We start from the raw sequence: 20,147 nt of genomic DNA on the forward strand, positions 1-20,147 counted from the left end.
CTCCAGTCCCGCCCGCCCGGGCTCCGTCCCCGCCCCCTGGATCCGCTCGGCGCCTCTCGCACCGCCCCCGCCCGGGGCCCGATCCCGGCTCGGTCTCCGGCTCTGGCCTCTCCGCTCCGCCGCCGCTGCCGCGAGCGAGCACGCACGCATGCACGTACGCACGCACGTCCTGCGTCACTTCCCAGACTCTGATGGGCTCCGCCCACGCACACCGGGGGCCTTTCGGTGTGTTCCTCGGCTTAGCCGGCACTCCCTGGAGTTCGCAAAGCTCTGGGTGCGCCCTTTGGCTCGGGTAGTGCGGCACTAGGAACTTGTCACGTGTTTGTTGGGCCGCTACGCATCTTATCCTTTCTCAGGCCTTCTTCTTGCTCTTTACCCGAAGACATTAGTGTCTTTTTTAAATTGGATGTTTAAGGAAAGCGTTGGTAGTTACATTGTATCACTTTTGGGCAAACGACTCCAGTGAGGCTTTCTGAAGTCAGATTCTTCAAGCACAGCTTGAAGATACAACCTCCTAGCCGGATCTCTGTGAGTTTGAGAATTTGAGGCAGCCTGATCTCCAAAGCTACACAGAGAAACCCTGTCTCAAAAAAAAAAAAAAACAAAAAGAAAAGAAAAGAAAAAGAAAAAGGAGAATACAACTTCTGCTGCCCAACGCCAGCTAGGAGAGGTCCCTCTTTGTCCTGCACAAAAGTCATTTATGTTTGGGGTAGGTACATGGCCTGGGAAGAAGAGGATTAGGGGGCCAGAATTGGGAAGCATGGTGTTTTATTCTCCTTGTTTTTAGATATACCTTAAATTATTTGTCTGTAGCAGATTATGTGCATGTCAGTGCAGGTATTCATAGCGGTCAGAAGAGGGCGTCGGTTCCTCCCCCCCCCCACCTGGAATTACAGGCAGTTGTAGGTGCTGGGTTCTCTGGAAGAGCAGTTCGAACTCCTAACCACTGAGCTATCTCTCCAGCTCCAGTTTACTAAATATTAAAAAAGAACAAGAAGTTAACCATGATGGCTAATGCCCATAATCTCAGTTCTCAAAAGGCTGAGGCAGGAGGATTTGAAAAACTCAAGGCCAGCAGGGACTACAGTGTGAGATTGTCTCAGAGAGAAACTAGCTCAGAATGTGGCCCAATTGATAGAGTAGTTGCCTGTTATCCAGCAAGCACTGGCTAGAGAAACACACACACAATTTACACATGTAATGAATGAATCCCAGAACGTGAGAAGTGGAGGCAGGAAAATCAGTGGTTGAAGGTTATCTTTGGCTACACGTCTCTAAAGCTATCTTGGGGATACTTAAGACTTTATCTCAAAAGCAAACCTTTATGTTTTAAATTTATTTATTCATTTGAGGAGCTGGAGAGATAGATAGCTCAGCAGTTAAGAGCACTGACTGTTCCTCCAGAGGACCTGGGTTCCTTTCTCGGCACACACATGATGGCTCATATCAGTTTTGTAATAGTTCCAGGGCATTCAATATTTCTTCAGCTTCTTCAAGCATTGCATGCATGTAGTATACAGATATACATTCAAGCCAAAATACCCATCCACATAAAAATAAATATGTATTTAAAAAAAACAGGAAATAGAAAACAATACTATACAAAGGAACTGGGAAATTGTCAGAAAGGAGAATTGGAAGGGAAACAACCCTCATTTAATAAATACATTAAAGTTAAGGAAAATCTGAGTAGAAGTGGGGGAGAATAGTCAGATGGAGATTGGACTAATTAACCAGAAATAGTTTAGAAATTACCTATGTAGAAAGAGAGCCAGGCCCAATGGCTCACACCTTTAATCTCAGCACTCTAGAATAGAAACAGACGCAGGCAGATCTCCATGAGTTCAAGGCCAGCATGATCTGCGTAATGAGTTTGAAGACAGGCAGGGCCACATAGCAAGACCTGTCTCAAAAGATGTGTGTGTGTGTGAGAGAGAGGGGGGGGAGGAGGGGATTGGGCAAGCAATTTAATTTCCTTCTCAGGGATGCTTTCCCAGGTCATTTACTGACTGTTTACTGTGTGCCCAGCCTTGTACTCAGCACAAGTTTCTTTTTCCTCAGAGCCTCAGTCTGAGGATTGAATGGGAGAGGACACAGACCTGTAAACAAATAATGGTGTCTGCCACGGACCCCCCCCAGCCGGGTATGGGAGTCCCTGGGATGAGGGTTCTTGAAGAATAGGTGGGTAAGGATTCGTCAGTGACAGAGACAAACCCAGAGGCAGTTTGAATCTGAGTGTATTTTGCAGTCCTCAAACGAGGTTTTTTATAGAGATACTTTCTCAGAGGATGTTTTTGTTAAACAAACCCAAACATATGACATTATTGTTACTTAGCATAGTGACAAAGAAATCCAAAACATAGAATCATCCAGGGTTAATCAAAACATGGGATTTGTCCTTGATTAGTCAAAACATAAGACCCTCCTTAATTAACATAGTTATCATCCAAAGCTAACCGCATATTTCTTAAATTAATGTATTTTTATGGTCAGTTATTGCTTAACATCTAGTACCTAGTTCTTGTGCGTTTTTGAAGTATTGAGCTATTTTAACTATTTTAACTCTTTCTTATTAAAAGCTTTCGTTACCAGACACTTAAGCCCACTTTCAATGACACATGTATAGCCATATGAAATTTTATTGTTGGGAAAGTTTTTACTATTTGTACTTATATGAATGATGTGAATGATTTGGTTTTTTTGCTTGTTTGTTTCTTTTAGAGACAGGGTTTCCTGTGGCTTTGGAGGCTGTGCTGGAACTAGCTCTTGTAGATCAGGCTGGTCTCGAACTCACAGAGATCCTCTGCCTCTGCCTCCCGAGTGCTGGGATTAAAGGCGTGTGCCACCAGCCCGGCTGGGATGGTTTCTTATCTATTTATTTTGTTTAAAATGTTAGCATGGGGGGGGGCTGGAGAGATGGCTCAGAGGTTAAGAGTAACGACTGCTCTTCCAGAGGTCCTGAGTTCAATTCCCAGCAACCACATGGTGGCTCACAACCATCCGTTATGAGATCTGGTGCCCTCTTCTGGTGTGCAGATATACATGGAAGCAGAATGTTGTATACATAATAAAAGAATTAAATCTTTAAAAAAATGTTAACATAGGCTTTTAGGAACATTTTGTTAATGTGGAAAAGAAGGGATAGAAGAACAAACAGAAATTGCCACGAGAATCACAGCCCAATATTTTTCTCCGACTGAGAGTTCCACAACCATTTCCAGGAGACCTCTTTCTTTTGAAATTATTGCTCAGTCTGTGGAACTTGTCACACAGAATCTACTGGATTTTGGTGTGGCAGGTGTCCAAGCATGGTGGCAGAGGCAGATGGATGTGTGAGTTCCAGACAGGCTGGTCTACATATTGTGTTCCATGCCAGCCAAGTCTGTACAGTAAGACCCTCTATCAAAACAACAAAAGTAAACTGGTGACAAGAGGGAGCTGGAGACATGGCTCAGCAATTAAGAACACTGACTGTTCTTTCAGAGGTCCCACATGACAGCTAACAACTGTCTGTAATTCCAAGATCTGACCCCCTCACACAAACACACAGGCAAAATACCAATGCACATAAAATAAAAAAAAATTATTTTAAAAAAGAGTGCTATTGAAGGGCGGTAGTGGCTCATGCCTTTAATCCAGCACTCGGGAGGCAGAGGCAGGCAGATCTCTGTGAGTTCCAGGCCAGCCTGGTCTACAAGAGCTAGTTCCAGGACAGCCTCCAAAGCCCAGAGAAACCCTGTCTCGAAAAACAAAACAAAACAAAAAAGTGCTGTCTTATCTGCTCTTAGAAAGCTCTAGCCTAGACTGAGGGAAAAATTAGGAATGTGTTTTTAGGTTCCCCAGAGAAGGTGTGATGTGGATCAGTTGTTGGAAAGAGAATTGGAAGAAAATAACAAGGAGGAAACTATTTCTAAAGGGGAAGAAGGCACTCCATCAACTGTTGCTCTGGCTTTTAAGAAAAGGACTACTGCCAGGGTGATGGTGGTGCATGCCTTTAATCCCAGGACTCGGGAGGCAGAGGCAGGTGGATCTCTGTGACTTCAACGCCAGCCTGGTCTACAAAGAGAGTTTCAGGACAGGACTGTTACACAGAGAGACCCTGTCTTGGAAAAAAAAAAGTGTGTGGGGGGGGGAGAAAAGCAAAGAGGAGGACAACTAGAAGAAAAATTGCTAAGGGCTGGAGAGATTGCTTAGTGGTTAAGAACACTGTTTGTTTTTCCAAATGACACCCCCCCCCCAGTTCAAGTCCCAGCACACACATGGAGGCTTACATCTGTCTCTAACTCTAGTTCCAGGGCATCTGATAGCCATTTATTACTATGAAGGCACCAGGCTCACACATGGTACACAGACATACATAGGAACACAACATTCATATATAATAAATAATATTTATAAAAAATAGATGTTATGCATCTTTAATCCCAGCACTCGGGAGGCAGAGGCAGGCGGATCTCTGTGAGTTTGAGGCCAGCCTGGTCTACAGAGCGAGTGCCAGGATAGGCTCCAAAGCTACACAGGGAAACCCTGTCTCGAAAAACCAAAAAAAAAAAAAAAAAAGAAGAAGTAGGAATAACATACTACGGAAAGTAGTTTAGAGGCTCTCAGGAGGAGGAAGACACCTAGGAGAGTGATGAGAAAGACCAAGGGTGGGGAAGAAGAATCTCAAATTTCCATTCCGTCCCTGGACCTCGGGAGATTCAAGGACTGCATACGCCCCACTGAGTTTCCCGCCTCCAGAAGCGAGCCGCCCCCGCCCCCCCCGCCCCACCCGCACCCCTAGGCCACTCCCTCCCCGGGGGTGTGGGCGGCAGTCGAGCCGGCGGCCCGCCCTGCCAGGTCTGGCGCAGCCCTCACCAGGGGGCGCAGCGCCGGCACGTCTGTCGCCAGCACACGCCCCCTGCGCCCCGGGCGCACGCCGGTCGGAAGCTCCAGTGCCCGGCTGGGCTCCCAGGGACCAGCGCGCCCGCCATGGCCATAGATCCGTGGAGGAGCTCCTTGGAGTGACGGAGGTCATGGAGGAGGAGGCGCGGCCGGCGGCGGGGCCCGGCGAAACGGCGACCCCCGCGCGCGAGACGCCTCCCGCGGCTCCCGCCCAGGCCCGCGCGGCCTCAGGTGGGGTCCCGGAGTCGGCGCCCGAGCCGAAGAGGCGGCAGCTCGGGACGCTACTGCAGCCGACCGTCAACAAGTTCTCTCTCCGGGTCTTCGGCAGCCACAAAGCGGTGGAAATCGAGCAGGAGAGGGTGAAGTCCGCCGGGGCCTGGATCATCCACCCCTACAGCGACTTCCGGTACGGGGGGCTCCGCGGGGAGGGCGAGGGACACCGGCGCTACCGCCCGGGTGGAGCTGCAGAGCCGTCTCCTCCAACCCAGCCCGGGAGTTCCTCGGCGGGTTACCCCGAGGTCCTCTAGGTGTAGTCCGATTAGGGAGGCATCAGAGAATCTCCAGGGACTCTGGACTTCCCAGCGCAGGAACCCACCTGGACCGCAGGCACTGTAGGAGTTTGGAAACCTGGCCTCTTGCAGTACTGTTTTCTGGAGGTGTGGGGAATTTTATCAAACCCCAAAGCTGGGAGACCCGAGGGAGAAGCCCAGCTCCGATCTCTACCACGCTTTACCCACACACCAAGCACTTGCCCGGTCAGTCCAGCGGAACAGATTAGGGACACTGAACTACAAGGGAAGCTGGGGACGCTGGAGAGTGACCATGGTCTGTCCGGTCCCCCGGCTCCGCTCGCTGTCCATGGTGCTGAAGGCGGGCTGAAGCGGGGCGGGGCGGGGCGGGGCCGGTACTCAGAACGATTGAGGAGAGCAGGGGCTCGGCCACCGCCCAGGTGTTTCCCCTAGAAGAAGGAGGGAGAGTGGGGGTGTAGCCATTTCACAGTCCCCTTCAGGCTGTACGTCTACATCAAGGTCGCTAGGAGAGAAAGGCCGCCCTGTCCTTGGGGACGTTGAAGGACAGCTTTTAGATGAAGAAATGAGGTGTGTCTCTGGAGCCTGGGAACATAATTGGAGACCTCAGACAGTATCTTCCATCCTCAGATACCCACTCCCTGTAAATACTCCTCCAGTTATCATTATCCTCTCCACTTTTCTTCTTTATTATTTCACTCGCACCTGTCATCTATTCCCTAGCCCGCCCCTGTTCACCCTCAGACATATCCCCAGAAGCCGTATCCCCCTCGTAGTTGTGTTGCTTCTCAGTCCTCTACCACCACATCACCCGCTGGGCTTGTGACTGCCTGTGAGTCAGGCTGTGAAGATGCTCTGATGGCAAGGCAAACCTTTCCTCCTCTCTCCCGGTGTCTCACAGTGCAAGATTTCTCCTCAGCAGCTGTGGAAACAGAGGAAGAAACATCAAGGATTTGTTACTGAGTGAAAGCACAAAGTATGAGGGGCTTCCAGGGGTGGGTCTAGACTTGGAAACCACCCAGCTTCTTTCAGGGATTGAAAGGATTTGCAATCAGAATCAAAAGGGACTGTGTGGGACTTGCGCTGAGATTAGATGTGAAACCATCATGTGTGTTCCAGTGATGTTTTTCTCTGAATGAAGGTTTCCCTGTTTCCCTTCTGACCTCCTATCTGCACAGCTTCCTCTGAAGCAATGTAGCTTGCCCTTGCCTATCTCAGCCAGAGTCTCAGCATGCACAGGCAGCCTAGAGGAGGGAAGGAGGGAGCAGCTCAAGCCATGTTGCCTTGGGATCGCCTGGAGAGTCCTCTTGGAGCACAGCCATCTGAAGTGCTGGAGGGGGGGGGATGGGCATCCCTGAAAAGCCCAGTTTAGATGATCGCAGGATAGCCTAGTCCCACCCTGGCCATGGATGACAGTTCCCCCATCCACAGAGAAACAGTCCCTGTGCTGGCTGTGCTGGAGAAGAGGAATGGGGTTGGGAAGACTGAAAAGGGCAGGACAGCCCAGCCTAGAAATAGACAGAGCTGGAGATGGGAGAGGCAGCCACCTTTTTTAGAAATCTGGAGATGAAGAGTGAATGAGCCATAACAATAGCTACTGTTGATATAGCATTGTCATGTCCATTGTCTCGGAAAAATTGCCCAACAGCCCAGTGAGAGCAGCGTCGGGTGCTTAGTATTAAGAATTTTTAAAACAATATTGGTGCATAAATATTTATTTATGTGGGTGGGTATAGCTGTGTGCATGTTTACTTTTTGAAAAAAAATTTAGTTTTATTTTATGTGTACGAGTGTTTTGCCTGCATTCAGTGACTGAGGCCTTCAGAAGAGGAGGGCAGATCTTCTGGAATTAGAATTACAGGTGGAACTGAACCTGGGACTTTGGCAAGGGCATTAAATGTCTTTAACCACTGAGCCAGCTCTCCAACCTGTATGCATGTGTTTTTGTGTGTATGTGTAGGTGACAGGTTCACATTGGGTTTCTCCCTCAATTATTCTTCACTATTTTATTTTTCTCATTGAGAATGTCTCCCACAGAACCTAGAGCTCATTGACCCAGTTAGGTTGTCTGGCCAGCCAGGGAGCTCCGGGGACCCACCTGTCCCACCGCTCAACACTGGGTTACAGATGCATCACTGCCCTGCATGCCAGGGATTGAACTGAGTTCCTCATGTTTGCACAGTAGACCGTGTGCGGACTGAACCAGCTCTCCAGCCCTGGCATAGTTTTCTGTTATTGTTGTTTTGGTTAGGAGTATGTGGGATTTAACCTAAAGCATCATGCATGATAGTTAATTTTTTAAACAACAACCTTCATCTGAGATCACTTTTTTTTAGATTTTCATTTATTTATTATGTGTACAACATTCTGCTTCCATATATATCTGCACACCAGAAGAAGGCACCAGATCTCATTACAGATGGTTGTGAGCCACCATGTGGTTGCTGGGAATTGAACTCAAGACCTCTGGAAGAGCAGTCGGTGCTCTTAACCTCTGAGCCATCTCTCCAGCCCTGAGATCACTTTAAAACTTCTAAAAGGCAGTTATTTAGAGTGTGTGTGCTCTCGTGCTCAAATTCTCACACACCATATTGCTTGTGGTCAAAGTACATTGCTGGGAATTGGTTCTCCCTTTCCCTATGTGGGTTTGAGGGATTGAACTCAGGTTGTCAGACTTGGCAACAAGTTCCTTTATCTCGAGCCATTTTGCTGGTTTCTTTTTATTTTGAGACAGAGTCTCATTAAATTGCCCAAGCTGGCCTTGAATTTTCTCTGTATTCCAAATAAACCTTGAACTTGTGATCCCTTGTCTAGGACTACAGACAGGTCTGTCCAACCAGGTCTGGCAGTTTACAGAGGTCTTATTGAGTAGGGGTGAATATGCTCATATATGTGAGTACCATAAAGCAAGCTCATGTCATAACTATCATCTTTTGTTTTGTTTTGTTTTGTTTTGAGACAGGGTTTCTCTGTGGCTTTGGAGGCTGTCCTGGAACTTGCTCTGTAGACCAGTCTGGTCTCGAACTCACAGAGATCCGCCTGCCTCTGCCTCCCAAGTGCTTGGATTAAAGGCTTGCAACACCAATGTCCAACCCATAATTATCATCTTAAGAAGTTGTACATATCGGCAGTACAGTATAAGTCCCACTATATAATCTCACCTTCTTATCTCAAATCCACTATTCTCACTTTTCATAGGTGAATAAAATGTGCTGGGAATTGAAACTAGATCCTCAAATATGCTAAGGGCACAGATTACCACTCAATTATACTCTTATTCTTACATTCTAATTTTTGTGGTACAGCACCTGCCAATAACTCTGATAACCTAAGTTCAGTTCCAGGGACCTGCATTGTGGAATGGGAGAGCTAATGTCTTGTTGTCCTCTGACCTTCATATGTGAACTTTATATGTGACCTTTCTCGTTGTGTTCTTTTCCCTCTTTCTCTATTTGGGAGCTATGGGGATTTTCATAATCTGCCTACATGGTCATTTGGACCACTGTTTTTGTCTCTTGATTCTAACTTATAAAGAAAATAGTATTAAACAATAGAAATAATCACACCGTAAAATAGAAAGGCGGTAAGACAGAGAGCAGTAAAGTTGCTTGCTGCGCAGACCTGGTCACTGAATTCAACCCCCAAAGTTGAGAATGGGACTCACAAACCTGTCCTCCGACCTCCACATGTACCCTGTGTCATGCACACATACACACTAAAAAAACAAAACAAAACAAAAAAAACCTTAAAAGTAAAATAGACAGGCTTAAAAAAATAGTTTCACCACTTTTCTCTGACTCCCAAACAAACATACACTAGTTTAGTTTTGTCTGTTTTGGAATCATCTAATTTGTACCCTATATCTCTTGCTTCTTTTGCTCAATTTCAAAAAAGAGACATTCAAGGGCTGGAGAGATGGCTCAGTGGTTAAGAGCTCTGGCCCCTGACTAGCGATCATGGTACTGAAAAGTACTCTTGCATGTCACCAAATGAGAAAGGTAAACACTGTCCCAGCTACAAATCCTTTGTTCTACAATGGTGGCCTACCTGTATGATATGCTGGTGTAATGGTAGCACAAAAGTTGTAGACTAACCAACCACAAGATGGAACCCATGCCTGACAGACATTGCTTGGATGGCTAAGAACCTGAGACTATATAGGCTGTGAACCTATGGGAAAACCAAATACTATCATTTTGATAAAGGAACATAGTAATAAAGTGATTCTTAACAACACCCAGTTATACTCATTCTCTTAGTTACTGTTGTATTGCTGTGAAGAGACACCATGACCAAGGAAACTCTTTTTTTTTAATACTTTATTTAACTTTATTTTATGTGCATTGATGTAAGGATACCGGAATCCCCTGGAACTGGAGTTACAGACAGGTGTGAGCTGCCATGTGGGTGCTGGAAGAGCAGCCACTGCTCTTAGCCACTGAGCTATCTCTCAGACCCCTGTGGAAACTCTTATAAAAGAAATATTTAATTGGAGGCTTGCTTACAGTTTCAGAGGCTTAGACCATTATCATCACAGCAGTGAATGCCATGTTGGAGCAGTAGCTGAGAGCTACATCCTGATTCACAGGCTGAGACACAAAAAGAGAAGAAGCAGTGCCTGCCATGGGCTTTTGAGACCTCAAAGCCGGCCTCTAGTGACACACTTCCTCCAACAAGGCCACACCTACTGCAACAAAGCCACACCCCCTAACCTTTCCAATCCTTTCAAGCAGTTCTACTCCCTGTAATGAAGCATTCAAATACATGAACTTATGGGAGCCCTTCTTATTCAAACTACTGCATTCATCAATCATTATCTTGATCAGCCATCATCAGAAAAGCTTTCTCCTGTAGTCTACGGGAACAGGCTCAGAACCACAACTGGATAGTGTGTAGAAAGTGAGAGTCCTCGAAATACTCAGTCCTAAATGGGATGTCTCCCTCAAATCCCTTCCCTTAGGACTCGGGGAACTATGCAAAAGAGGAGGTTGAAAGAGTGTAAGAGCCAGTGGGGATGGAAGACACCAAGGAACAAGGCCTTCTAGATCCTGCAGGGCTTACTTACATATGAACTCACCAAGACTGGCAGCATGCATGAGGCCTACACAGGTCTAAGCCAGATGGGTCCCAGAATTGATAGGGGAAGTGGACATAAGCACCCAGCCCTAACCCAGAAGCCATCTCCACTTAACACTCTCTCAAAAAGGAAGCATGTTCTCCAATGGTGTCTTACTGGGTTTACAACCCTTAAGAGCAGTAGATAAACAACACAAAAACAATTCAATGGTATTTTTTGAGGGGTTTATCTCATAATGCTTTGTCCCGGCATTCTTTTTAACCTTACAGGTCTTTTGCTTATATCGTATGGTTTCCGTTTGTTTTATTTTGTTTTAAACTGGATTTTGGTGTGTGAGTGTGTTTCACATGTGTGTATGTATTTCTTGTGCTTTTTCTTTGGCATTTTTTTCCCTGCTTGTTTGTTTTGTCCTGTTCTGATTTTTTTAGTTGTTTTCTAATGAGAGAGAGAAAGAAAGGTATTGATTTGGGTGGGTGGGGAGGAGAGGAGCAACTGGGAGGAGTTGAGGAAGGGGAACCCATGATCAGAATATGTTGTACAAAAAAAAAAAATCCCTTTTCAAGAAAAAAAATTATCTTTTTAAAAAGTACTGCCTACCCTTGTAGAGGGTTTGGGTTTGGTTCCCAGCCCCACATGGTGGCTCACAGCTTTGTGTTAACTGCAGTTCCCAGGGATCTGATGCTGTCTTCTGGCCCCTGTGAGCTCACAGTGTACTTACATGTGTGAGGGCAAAACAACCACACACAAAACAAAGATAAATCCCTCGTTTTCTTTTTCTTTTTCAAATGTGAAACCCAGCTGTGCTGCATTCCAGACAGTGGACACATTACCTCTGTATGATGCCTTATTTACCTACATGGATTATTTTTTAATTTTTATTTATTTTATCTATCTGTGTTTGTTTCACTGTATGTATGTCTGTGTACCCTCTGTTTCCCTGGTGCCCTTAGAGCTGGAAGAGGGTATCGGATCTCCTAGAACTGGAGTTACAGATGGTTGTGAGCTGCCATGTGGTTGCTGGGAATTGAACTCGGGGCCTCAACAAGAGCAACCGGTGCTCTTAACTGCTGAACTATTTCTCCAGCTCACTCCACTTTCTGCTGGTAGATGTTTGAGTTGTTCCCAATTTAATCTTGCTATAGACATTACTGGTTGTATTTCCTTGACAGCATGTTCCCGTTGGGTGTTTACACACAAGGGAACAGAGTTGCTCGGAGTACAAATATCTAACTCTTTTAAATAATGCTTTTTCCCCCCTAAATGGTGATTCCAGTTTCCACTCTTAGTGGATTTAAGTGACCATTTTGTGATTTTGTATTCTAAGATTTATTTATTTATTTATTTATTTATTTATTATGTACACAGTATTCTGCCTGCATGTATGTCTGCGCATCAGAAGACGACACCAGATCTCATTACGTTCGGATGGTTGTGAGCCACCATGTGGGTGCTGGAAATTGAACTCAGGTCCTCTGGAAGAGCAGCCAGTGCTCTTAGCCACGGAGCCATCTCTCCAGCCGCTCTTGACACTCTTAGCTGTATCAGACGATCTGTTAATGTAGCTGCTGACGGAGTATGATAGGATCTTGCTCTCCATCCCGTACCTACTTTAGGTTTTACTGGGACCTGATCATGCTGCTGCTGATGGTGGGGAACCTCATAGTATTGCCTGTGGGCATCACTTTCTTCAAGGAAGAGAACTCCCCACCCTGGATCGTCTTCAATGTCCTCTCTGACACTTTCTTCCTGCTGGATCTGGTGCTCAACTTCCGAACTGGCATCGTGGTGGAGGAAGGTGCTGAGATCCTGCTGGCGCCAAGGGCCATCCGTACCCGTTACCTACGCACCTGGTTCCTGGTTGACCTCATCTCCTCCATTCCTGTGGATTACATCTTCCTAGTGGTGGAGTTGGAGCCACGGCTAGATGCGGAGGTCTACAAAACAGCACGGGCCCTGCGCATAGTCAGATTCACCAAGATCCTTAGCCTGCTGCGGCTGCTCCGCCTCTCCCGCCTCATCCGATACATACACCAATGGGAGGAGGTAGGTGGCCAGGTGGGCCGCGGGGGGGGGGGGGGGCGGTTATCAGAAGGTGCTATGGGTGGAGCCCTGGTGACTTTATGGGGTGGGGAATATGGGTGAGGTGAATTCTTTGCAAAGTTGGTAGGAGAGAGGCAGGGACAGAAGGAGGAGATCTGGGTGTGGGTGGGTATTCAGAGAGGTGGAGCTTCTGAGCACACCCAGCACAGAGCAAACACTTGGGGATTATTAGTTGATTCTTGAATGGAGGATTTAGTATGGAAAGGAGGTGCCTCTTCGGGCAACAGAGCTCAGTGTGATTGTGCCATCCCATTGCCTCTTGCATAAAGTAACAGTAGCAGATGTACTACCCTTGGTTGGTATATTTGCCTATAATTTGGTTGGAGCTAATACGCGTGAAGAAGCCCTGAGAAAGGCATCCGAACACAGTGTGTTCCTAGGAGGTAGCTGCCTTTTTGTTTTGTTTTATTTTGGTTTCAGCTTTTTGAGACAGACTCCCATAGGAGAACCCAGGCTGGCCTTGGTCTTCTGACAGCCCTCCTGCCTCAGTTCCTAGGTGCTAGGAAAACAGGTGTGAACCACCACATCCAGAAAGTATCTTTTATCTTTAATGCTATTGGAAGAGGGATGCTGGTGTTAACCCTAGTCCTAAAGACGTTACACTGTGCTCAGGAGGCAGAGGCAGGTAGATCTTTGAGTTTGAGACCAGCCTGGTCTACAGAGCGAGTGCCAGGACAGCCTCCAAAGCAATACAGAAACCCTGTCTCAACCCCCCCCCCCAAAAAAAAAAAGACTGTGAATGCCACTTTCCTGTTTTCCCAGGCAGCACCTGGGCTGCTTGTGTAATCTAGGTCTCTGGATCTCAGCCTCAACACTGATTAGTTCTAGGCACATAGTTGGCTTCAGTCTCTCTACAGAAAAGATGACAATAGCAACCATGTGTTATAAGGTCCTATACAAATAAATAATGGCCCCATACCGCCAAACCTTACTGGGGATTGGACCTAGGGCCTCACCTGTGCTAGGCAAGTGCTTTGCCACTGGGTCATATTCCCAATCCCCTTTTACTTTTTACTTATTTGTCTTAGGATTATTTATGTTATTTATATGCATATGTTATTTATATGTATTATATATGTTCCTGGTGCCTGTGGAGTTAGGCTGGAATTATGAGCCACCATGTGGGGGTTGGGAATCAAACCCAGGTCCTCTGGAAGAGCAGCCAGTGCTCTTAACTGTTGAGTCATCTCTCCAGTCCATACTTTTATTTTGAGATAGGATCTTACTAAGTTCCCCAGGCTGGAGGCTGGAGACATGGCTCAGCAGTTAAGAGCATTGGCTGTTTTTCCAGGGGACCCAAGTTCATTTTCATTTCGATGTCCTCTTACATGGTGGCTCACAACTGTCTGTAACTCTGATTCAAGGGGGTCACACACCCTCTGGCCTTCCAGGGCACCAGGCATGCATATGATACACAGACATGTAAGTAGACAAAACAGGCCAGGCGGTGGTAGCTCAGACCTTTAATCCCAGCACTTGGGAGGCAGAGGCAGACAGATCTCTGTGAGTTCGAGACCAGCCTAATATACAAAGACAGCCTCCAAAGCCACAGAGAAACCCTGTCTTGAACCACCACCCCCCCCAAAATTAGACAAAACACCCATATAAATAAACATTTTTTGTTTTGTTATTTTTGAGACAATGTAGCCCTGGCTGTCCTGGACTCCCTCTGTAGACCAGGCTGGCTTTGAACTCAGGGATCCACCTGTTTCTACCTCCCAAGTGCTGGGATTAAAGGTGTGTGCCATCACCACTATCCCTTGCTCAAAGTTTTTTTAAAATTTGAAAGAAAAAAAGTTACCTAGGCTGGCCTTGAACTTCTGGTCCACCTGCCGTAGTTTCTCTAGTAGCGGGGATTACAGGCACTTGAAACCAGGCCAAGTTAATAGCTACATTTTTTTTGTTGTTGTTGTTGTTGTTTTAAATTCAGAGAGACTGGGAAAGGGAGACAAGGTTCAAGGGGGATCCTCGGGGCTGGCACTGGAGGAGCCTAGCAAAGAGGGGTTCCTAAACACAGCGGTGCCTCCTTGGGCTTCTCAGATCTTTCACATGACCTATGACCTGGCCAGTGCGGTGGTTCGGATCTTCAACCTCATTGGGATGATGTTGCTGCTGTGTCACTGGGATGGCTGTCTGCAGTTCCTGGTCCCTATGCTACAGGACTTCCCTTCCGACTGCTGGGTCTCCATGAACCGCATGGTGGTGAGAAGTCCCCCCAGCTCTGGTACTCCTGGGTCTCTTAAGGGCTCTTCTGCCTGAACAACAGGGGTAGCCATAGGGAGCAGGAGGTGGGGGATGATCCAGAAAGATGATAGGGGGAGGAGAAGGGCAAGAAAGCTAGAGAGAGGAAGTGTTTGTATGTTGGAAGGAACAGGTGGTGGAGAAGGAAACCTAGACAAAAACAAAGGTTTCCCCACGCACAGAAGAAGCCCCTTTTGCTTTGGGAACTCCACACACTAAACAAGTGACTGCTGAGAGGAAGGGCTGAAGTAGAAGAGGTAGGCGAGGGAGAAAAGGGGGCAGGTGGAGAATGACACTCTAAGGGGCCTACGCCCTGTTCTGCAACATACTCTGTCCCCAGAACCACTCGTGGGGCCGCCAGTATTCTCATGCCTTGTTCAAGGCCATGAGTCACATGCTATGCATTGGCTATGGGCAGCAGGCACCAGTAGGCATGCCTGACGTCTGGCTCACCATGCTCAGTATGATTGTGGGTGCCACGTGCTATGCCATGTTCATCGGTCACGCCACTGCGCTCATCCAGTCCCTGGACTCTTCCCGGCGACAGTACCAGGAAAAGGTCAGTAGGGACGAGAGAGGGGAGGGGTCGGGCGTGGAGAAGTGCACAGATAATTGTGTCCTGGTGGGGCCCCATGTCCTTTCCTACCTCGTGTCCGTTTGTCCCATACTCCCATGTGAAACAGTTCTGTGTCTGTGCCTCTGTCCTTGGACCCCCTGCTGTGTCTTCCCTGGATCTACCGTCATCCATATGTCTTCGCGGCTCTGTGAATACCTTACCTGTGTATACCGTGTTTATCACCTCTGGGTCAAACTTGTGTCTGTGACTTTCTGAACGCCCCCCCCCTCCGGCACCCCATTGTTTTGGCCCCATGTCTCCACATCCTCTTCCCGCTGGCGACTGGCGCTGCCTCTTCAGTACAAGCAGGTGGAGCAGTACATGTCCTTCCACAAGCTGCCGCCTGACACCCGGCAGCGAATCCACGAGTACTACGAGCACCGCTACCAGGGCAAGATGTTTGATGAAGAGAGCATCCTGGGGGAGCTGAGCGAGCCACTTCGGGAGGTGGGGCCAGGCTGGACCTTGTGGGAAGGGCTCTTCAAGGATCTGGGCTTCCGGACTGAGGTCTACAAATGGCCCTGTGGGAGGACAAGTATTTGAGGGGAGATGGCTTTCTGTGGAAGGTCTTGTGGTAGTGGAGTCTATATGAAAAGGGACTGCAGGGTGCCATCGTGGAAAGGTTTTGAAGGCAGGTTCTCAGGGAGGTCCCCATACCCACTGTAGCATCCCCATCCATTGGCAGGCCTTGACCTGATGGATGGGGTTTCTGGAGGCAGATTAGCTTTGTGGGGGCATCTTCCAGCAGGGGGCAAAGCCTGTCTGACAGGCCCCTCCTGTGTCCAGGAGATTATTAACTTCACCTGCCGGGGCCTGGTGGCCCACATGCCGCTGTTTGCTCATGCTGACCCCAGCTTCGTCACCGCAGTACTCACCAAGCTCCGCTTTGAGGTCTTCCAGCCAGGGGACCTGGTGGTGCGTGAGGGCTCCGTGGGCAGGAAGATGTACTTCATCCAGCATGGGCTGCTCAGTGTGCTGGCACGGGGCGCCCGGGACACTCGCCTCACTGATGGATCCTACTTTGGGGGTCAGCAGGCTTCGGGGAAGGTGGGGGGTCATGAGCATTGGGCAGCAAGCAGTTGCCCCTAAGGTCAGGGCCCACCAGTTTGTGCTGCAGAATCACGGAACAGCCCTTCCCCAGACCTCAGTGAGTCTCTGAGCTGGGGCCTGAGGCTCTCTATTTTGATTGATTGATTGATTGATTGATTGATTGATTGCCAGGTCTCTCTGTTATGTAGCCCTAGCTGTCCTGGAACTTGATATGTAGACCAGACTGGCCTCATACTTTCAGAGGTCCACCTGCCCAGCTTCCCAAATGCTGGGATTAAAGGTGTGCAGCACCTCACCTGGCAGTTGCTTTTTTATTTTATTTTATTTTTTCTCAGGGGAGTCCAGTGCATGGCAAGCTACTGGGCCAACGGTCCTGTAGGATTATTAACTGACAAAATGCAAGGATCGTGTGAATTGAGGGAAAGCTAGGAATGAGGCAGACGTAAGCTTTGTGGAGCTTCCAGGAACACAGCCTGTGGCAGTGGAAGCCCAGCTGATACCCAAAGTGTCTTGAGGCTCCTACCACCTGCGCACCACCTAGCCAGCCACCGCCTTCAAGCACCCTGTTGGTTGTGCTTTGTGTCCATTTAGCCTCTTTTCTCCTCCAGGTCTTTGCTCAGGGCAGGAGGGTAGGGTTCATCCTGGGACAGAGTAGGACTGGGATCGGAGCTAATGTAGAATAGAGTAACTGAGAGCATCTGGGGCTCGCAGACCTGTTTGCTGACTTAATTTGGAGAGAATGAAAAAGTCAGGGGGCAGCCTTCCAGATATGCAGGTCTGGAGACAGTGCTTGGAGCAGTTAGGGACCTTACAGCAGGTAATCGTTACTTTCTCCCAAGTCTAAGGACCAATCTGAGAGTGCTGGGTTAGCTGCTGCAGGCCAAGTGGGAGGGAGCTCTGGGGACAGGGGTCCTGAGTGTCTTCCTAACTTTTGCAGAGATCTGCTTACTGACCCGAGGCCGGCGAACCGCCAGCGTAAGGGCCGACACCTATTGCCGCCTCTACTCGCTCAGCGTGGACCACTTCAATGCGGTGCTTGAGGAGTTCCCAATGATGCGCAGGGCTTTTGAGACTGTGGCCATGGACCGGCTTCGCCGCATTGGTGAGGCCTGTTTACTCTGTCTGCTCTGGGTCTGGGCTGGGTCTCTCCTCACTTCCATAGCAAGGAGCCCAGCTCTAGTGCTTTGGCACCACGTCCTAACCCACTACTAGTCCCAGTGCATGCCTCCTGCAGGTTTTCTCACCTCTAGCAAGCCGTAGCCATGGATACATCTCTCCGACCTTCATTCCCCAAGTCCTCCGTGTACCAGTCCTTAACCTCGGCTTTTTTATTGATGCCACCTTCCAGCCCTTACTGCCCAGCATTCTCTATCTGTTTCTGATTCCCCACTTCTGACTCCTCAGACTCCCCACACTCTGCTTGCAAACCTCCATCTTAGATCCCTTTCCTTTCCTAACTTCTTCGTCCCGGAACAACTTGTAGGCAAAAAGAATTCGATATTGCAGCGGAAACGCTCTGAACCGAGCCCAGGCAGCAGCGGTGGCGTCATGGAGCAGCATTTGGTACAACACGACAGAGACATGGCTCGTGGTATTAGGGGCCTGGCTCCTGGCACAGGAGCTCGGCTCAGCGGAAAGCCAGTGCTGTGGGAACCACTGGTGCATGCGCCTCTTCAGGCAGCTGCTGTGACCTCCAACGTGGCCATAGCCCTGACTCACCAGCGAGGTCCTCTGCCCCTCTCCCCTGACTCTCCGGTGGCCCTCCTTGCACGATCTGCTAGACGTTCAGCAGGCTCCCCAGCCTCCCCACTGGTGCCTGTCCGAGCAGGTCCTCTGCTGGCCCGAGGACCCTGGGCATCGACGTCTCGTCTACCTGCTCCTCCTGCCCGAACCCTTCATGCCAGTCTATCCCGGGCAGGGCGTTCCCAGGTGTCCCTGCTGGGCCCTCCCCCGGGAGGAGGTGGTAGGAGGCTAGGACCTCGGGGCCGCCCACTCTCTGCCTCTCAACCTTCTCTGCCTCAGCGAGCAACAGGTGATGGCTCCCCTGGGCGCAAAGGCTCTGGAAGTGAACGCCTGCCCCCCTCTGCGCTCCTGGCCAAGCCTCCAGGGACAGTCCAGCCTCCCAGGCCATCAGTGCCTGAGCCAGTTACCCCAAGAGGTCCCCAAATTTCTGCCAACATGTGAAATCCTAGGTTACACTGGCCTTAGCTATTGGCATGCAATAATGTGTGCCTGAGGGTAAAAGCGCTTTGGGGAAGGCTGTCAGGATCTAAAATACTGCCCTTTACTACCATGAAGCTGTTCTGTATCCTCAGCTCAAGCAGCTGCAGCCTGTTAATCCTAATCATATACCCATTTGTGATAGGTACCCAGTGCCTACCATGTTTAAGGCATTGTGCTAGGTACATGTGTCTCCACTGCCAAGTAGAAGTGACTCAAAGCCCTCTCACAAAGGTATCCCCAGGCCACCCTCCTGCCAGGTGCAGGCATGGGCCCACAACCCTGCCTTTACTAAACACAAATTTACCTGCTGCCATCATCACTGCCAACTAGATGGCTGTTTCCCTGTCAGTGACCCTGCAGGTTCTTCCCAGTGTCTTATCTTCCTGTCCCCTTCATCAAAGCTGGGTACTGTCAATTATCTATTACAACCAACAAATGTCTAGGGTCCTGAGTGTGAACATCACCCTCTTACCACCACCTGTGCCCTCCTCGTGTCCACCGAGGAGAACACATGTCTGCCCACTGTAGTGTGCCCTCCACAGCTCCTGTATGGTAGCACTGCCTTTGTAACTAGACGCTGCTCTTCACTGTGCACCCTGCCTCAGTGGTACTGCCCTTAAAGCTAAGGGATACTTGGCATCTTCTTACTAACTATGCCAGCCTAGCTCCCCCCTGGAGGGGGGCAAGGGGCTGAATCCTCATGTGACCTTTTATCTTTCCCTCTTTGTCTTATTTATTCAGTCATTTATTAATTTTATTTATTCATTTGCTAATTTGACTTATTCATTCTGTTACTCATTCCTTTATCTGTCCGCCCCACCTCCTGGAAGGGAGGCTGAGGGACAGGAGGACATCTTTGTGGTCCTCACACAATGCCATCAGCAGCAAGACTCAAACTCTCCGTATTGAGGTAGTGGAGAGGGGGTGACAGGTTGATGGGAGGGCTGCACTTATTTTTGGTCCCCTCAATCGGGCTTGCTGTTGGTTCAGAAGAGGCATGCCTGGGGTCTCCAAACCAGCAGCACGCCGGATTCCTCAGGGACAAGAGCACCCTCTGCCCACCTTTCCCTACACTATGGCGTTGAAGTGTGGGGGCGGGACCACACATCTCCTTTTCTCCCTGGTTGGGGGATTCTGGGATTCCTACCTGTGGAAGTTGTTTTTAGAACTGCATCTATACAATTAGGGTTAAATTTTTTTCTTCTGATCTGTGGGGGAGGGAAATGTAGCTGTGGAAGAATTTCTAGATCATCTGGTCCAGCAGAGCCGTGGACATGAGAACTGTCAGATTAGTGGTTTGTAAATTCCAAGGTTGTAGTCAGTAAGAAAATAAGGCTGCCTGAAGTCCAGTGTGGTGGTTCATGCCTGTAATCTCTACACTTTGGGATGGTCAGACGGGGGTGGGGGGTTCTATGAGTTTGAGTCCAGG

General features: G+C 48.8%; 1 protein-coding gene across 1 annotated transcript; it reads left to right on the forward strand.

Moving 5' to 3' along the window:
- The first annotated feature begins 4,876 nt into the window (after positions 1–4,876).
- On the forward strand, positions 4,877–20,062 carry Hcn3 (hyperpolarization activated cyclic nucleotide gated potassium channel 3). The gene is made up of 8 exons (XM_027393200.2): positions 4,877–5,290; positions 12,102–12,531; positions 14,629–14,790; positions 15,170–15,388; positions 15,746–15,892; positions 16,232–16,472; positions 17,433–17,597; positions 17,979–20,062. Exons 1-8 carry the CDS (start codon positions 5,016–5,018, stop codon positions 18,677–18,679), a joined length of 2,340 nt encoding a protein of 779 aa, XP_027249001.1. The 5' UTR covers positions 4,877–5,015; the 3' UTR covers positions 18,680–20,062.
- The last annotated feature ends 85 nt before the right edge of the window (positions 20,063–20,147 follow it).

This window comes from Cricetulus griseus (assembly GCF_003668045.3).
Source record: "Cricetulus griseus strain 17A/GY chromosome 1 unlocalized genomic scaffold, alternate assembly CriGri-PICRH-1.0 chr1_0, whole genome shotgun sequence".
NCBI classification, from domain to species: domain Eukaryota; kingdom Metazoa; phylum Chordata; class Mammalia; order Rodentia; family Cricetidae; genus Cricetulus; species Cricetulus griseus.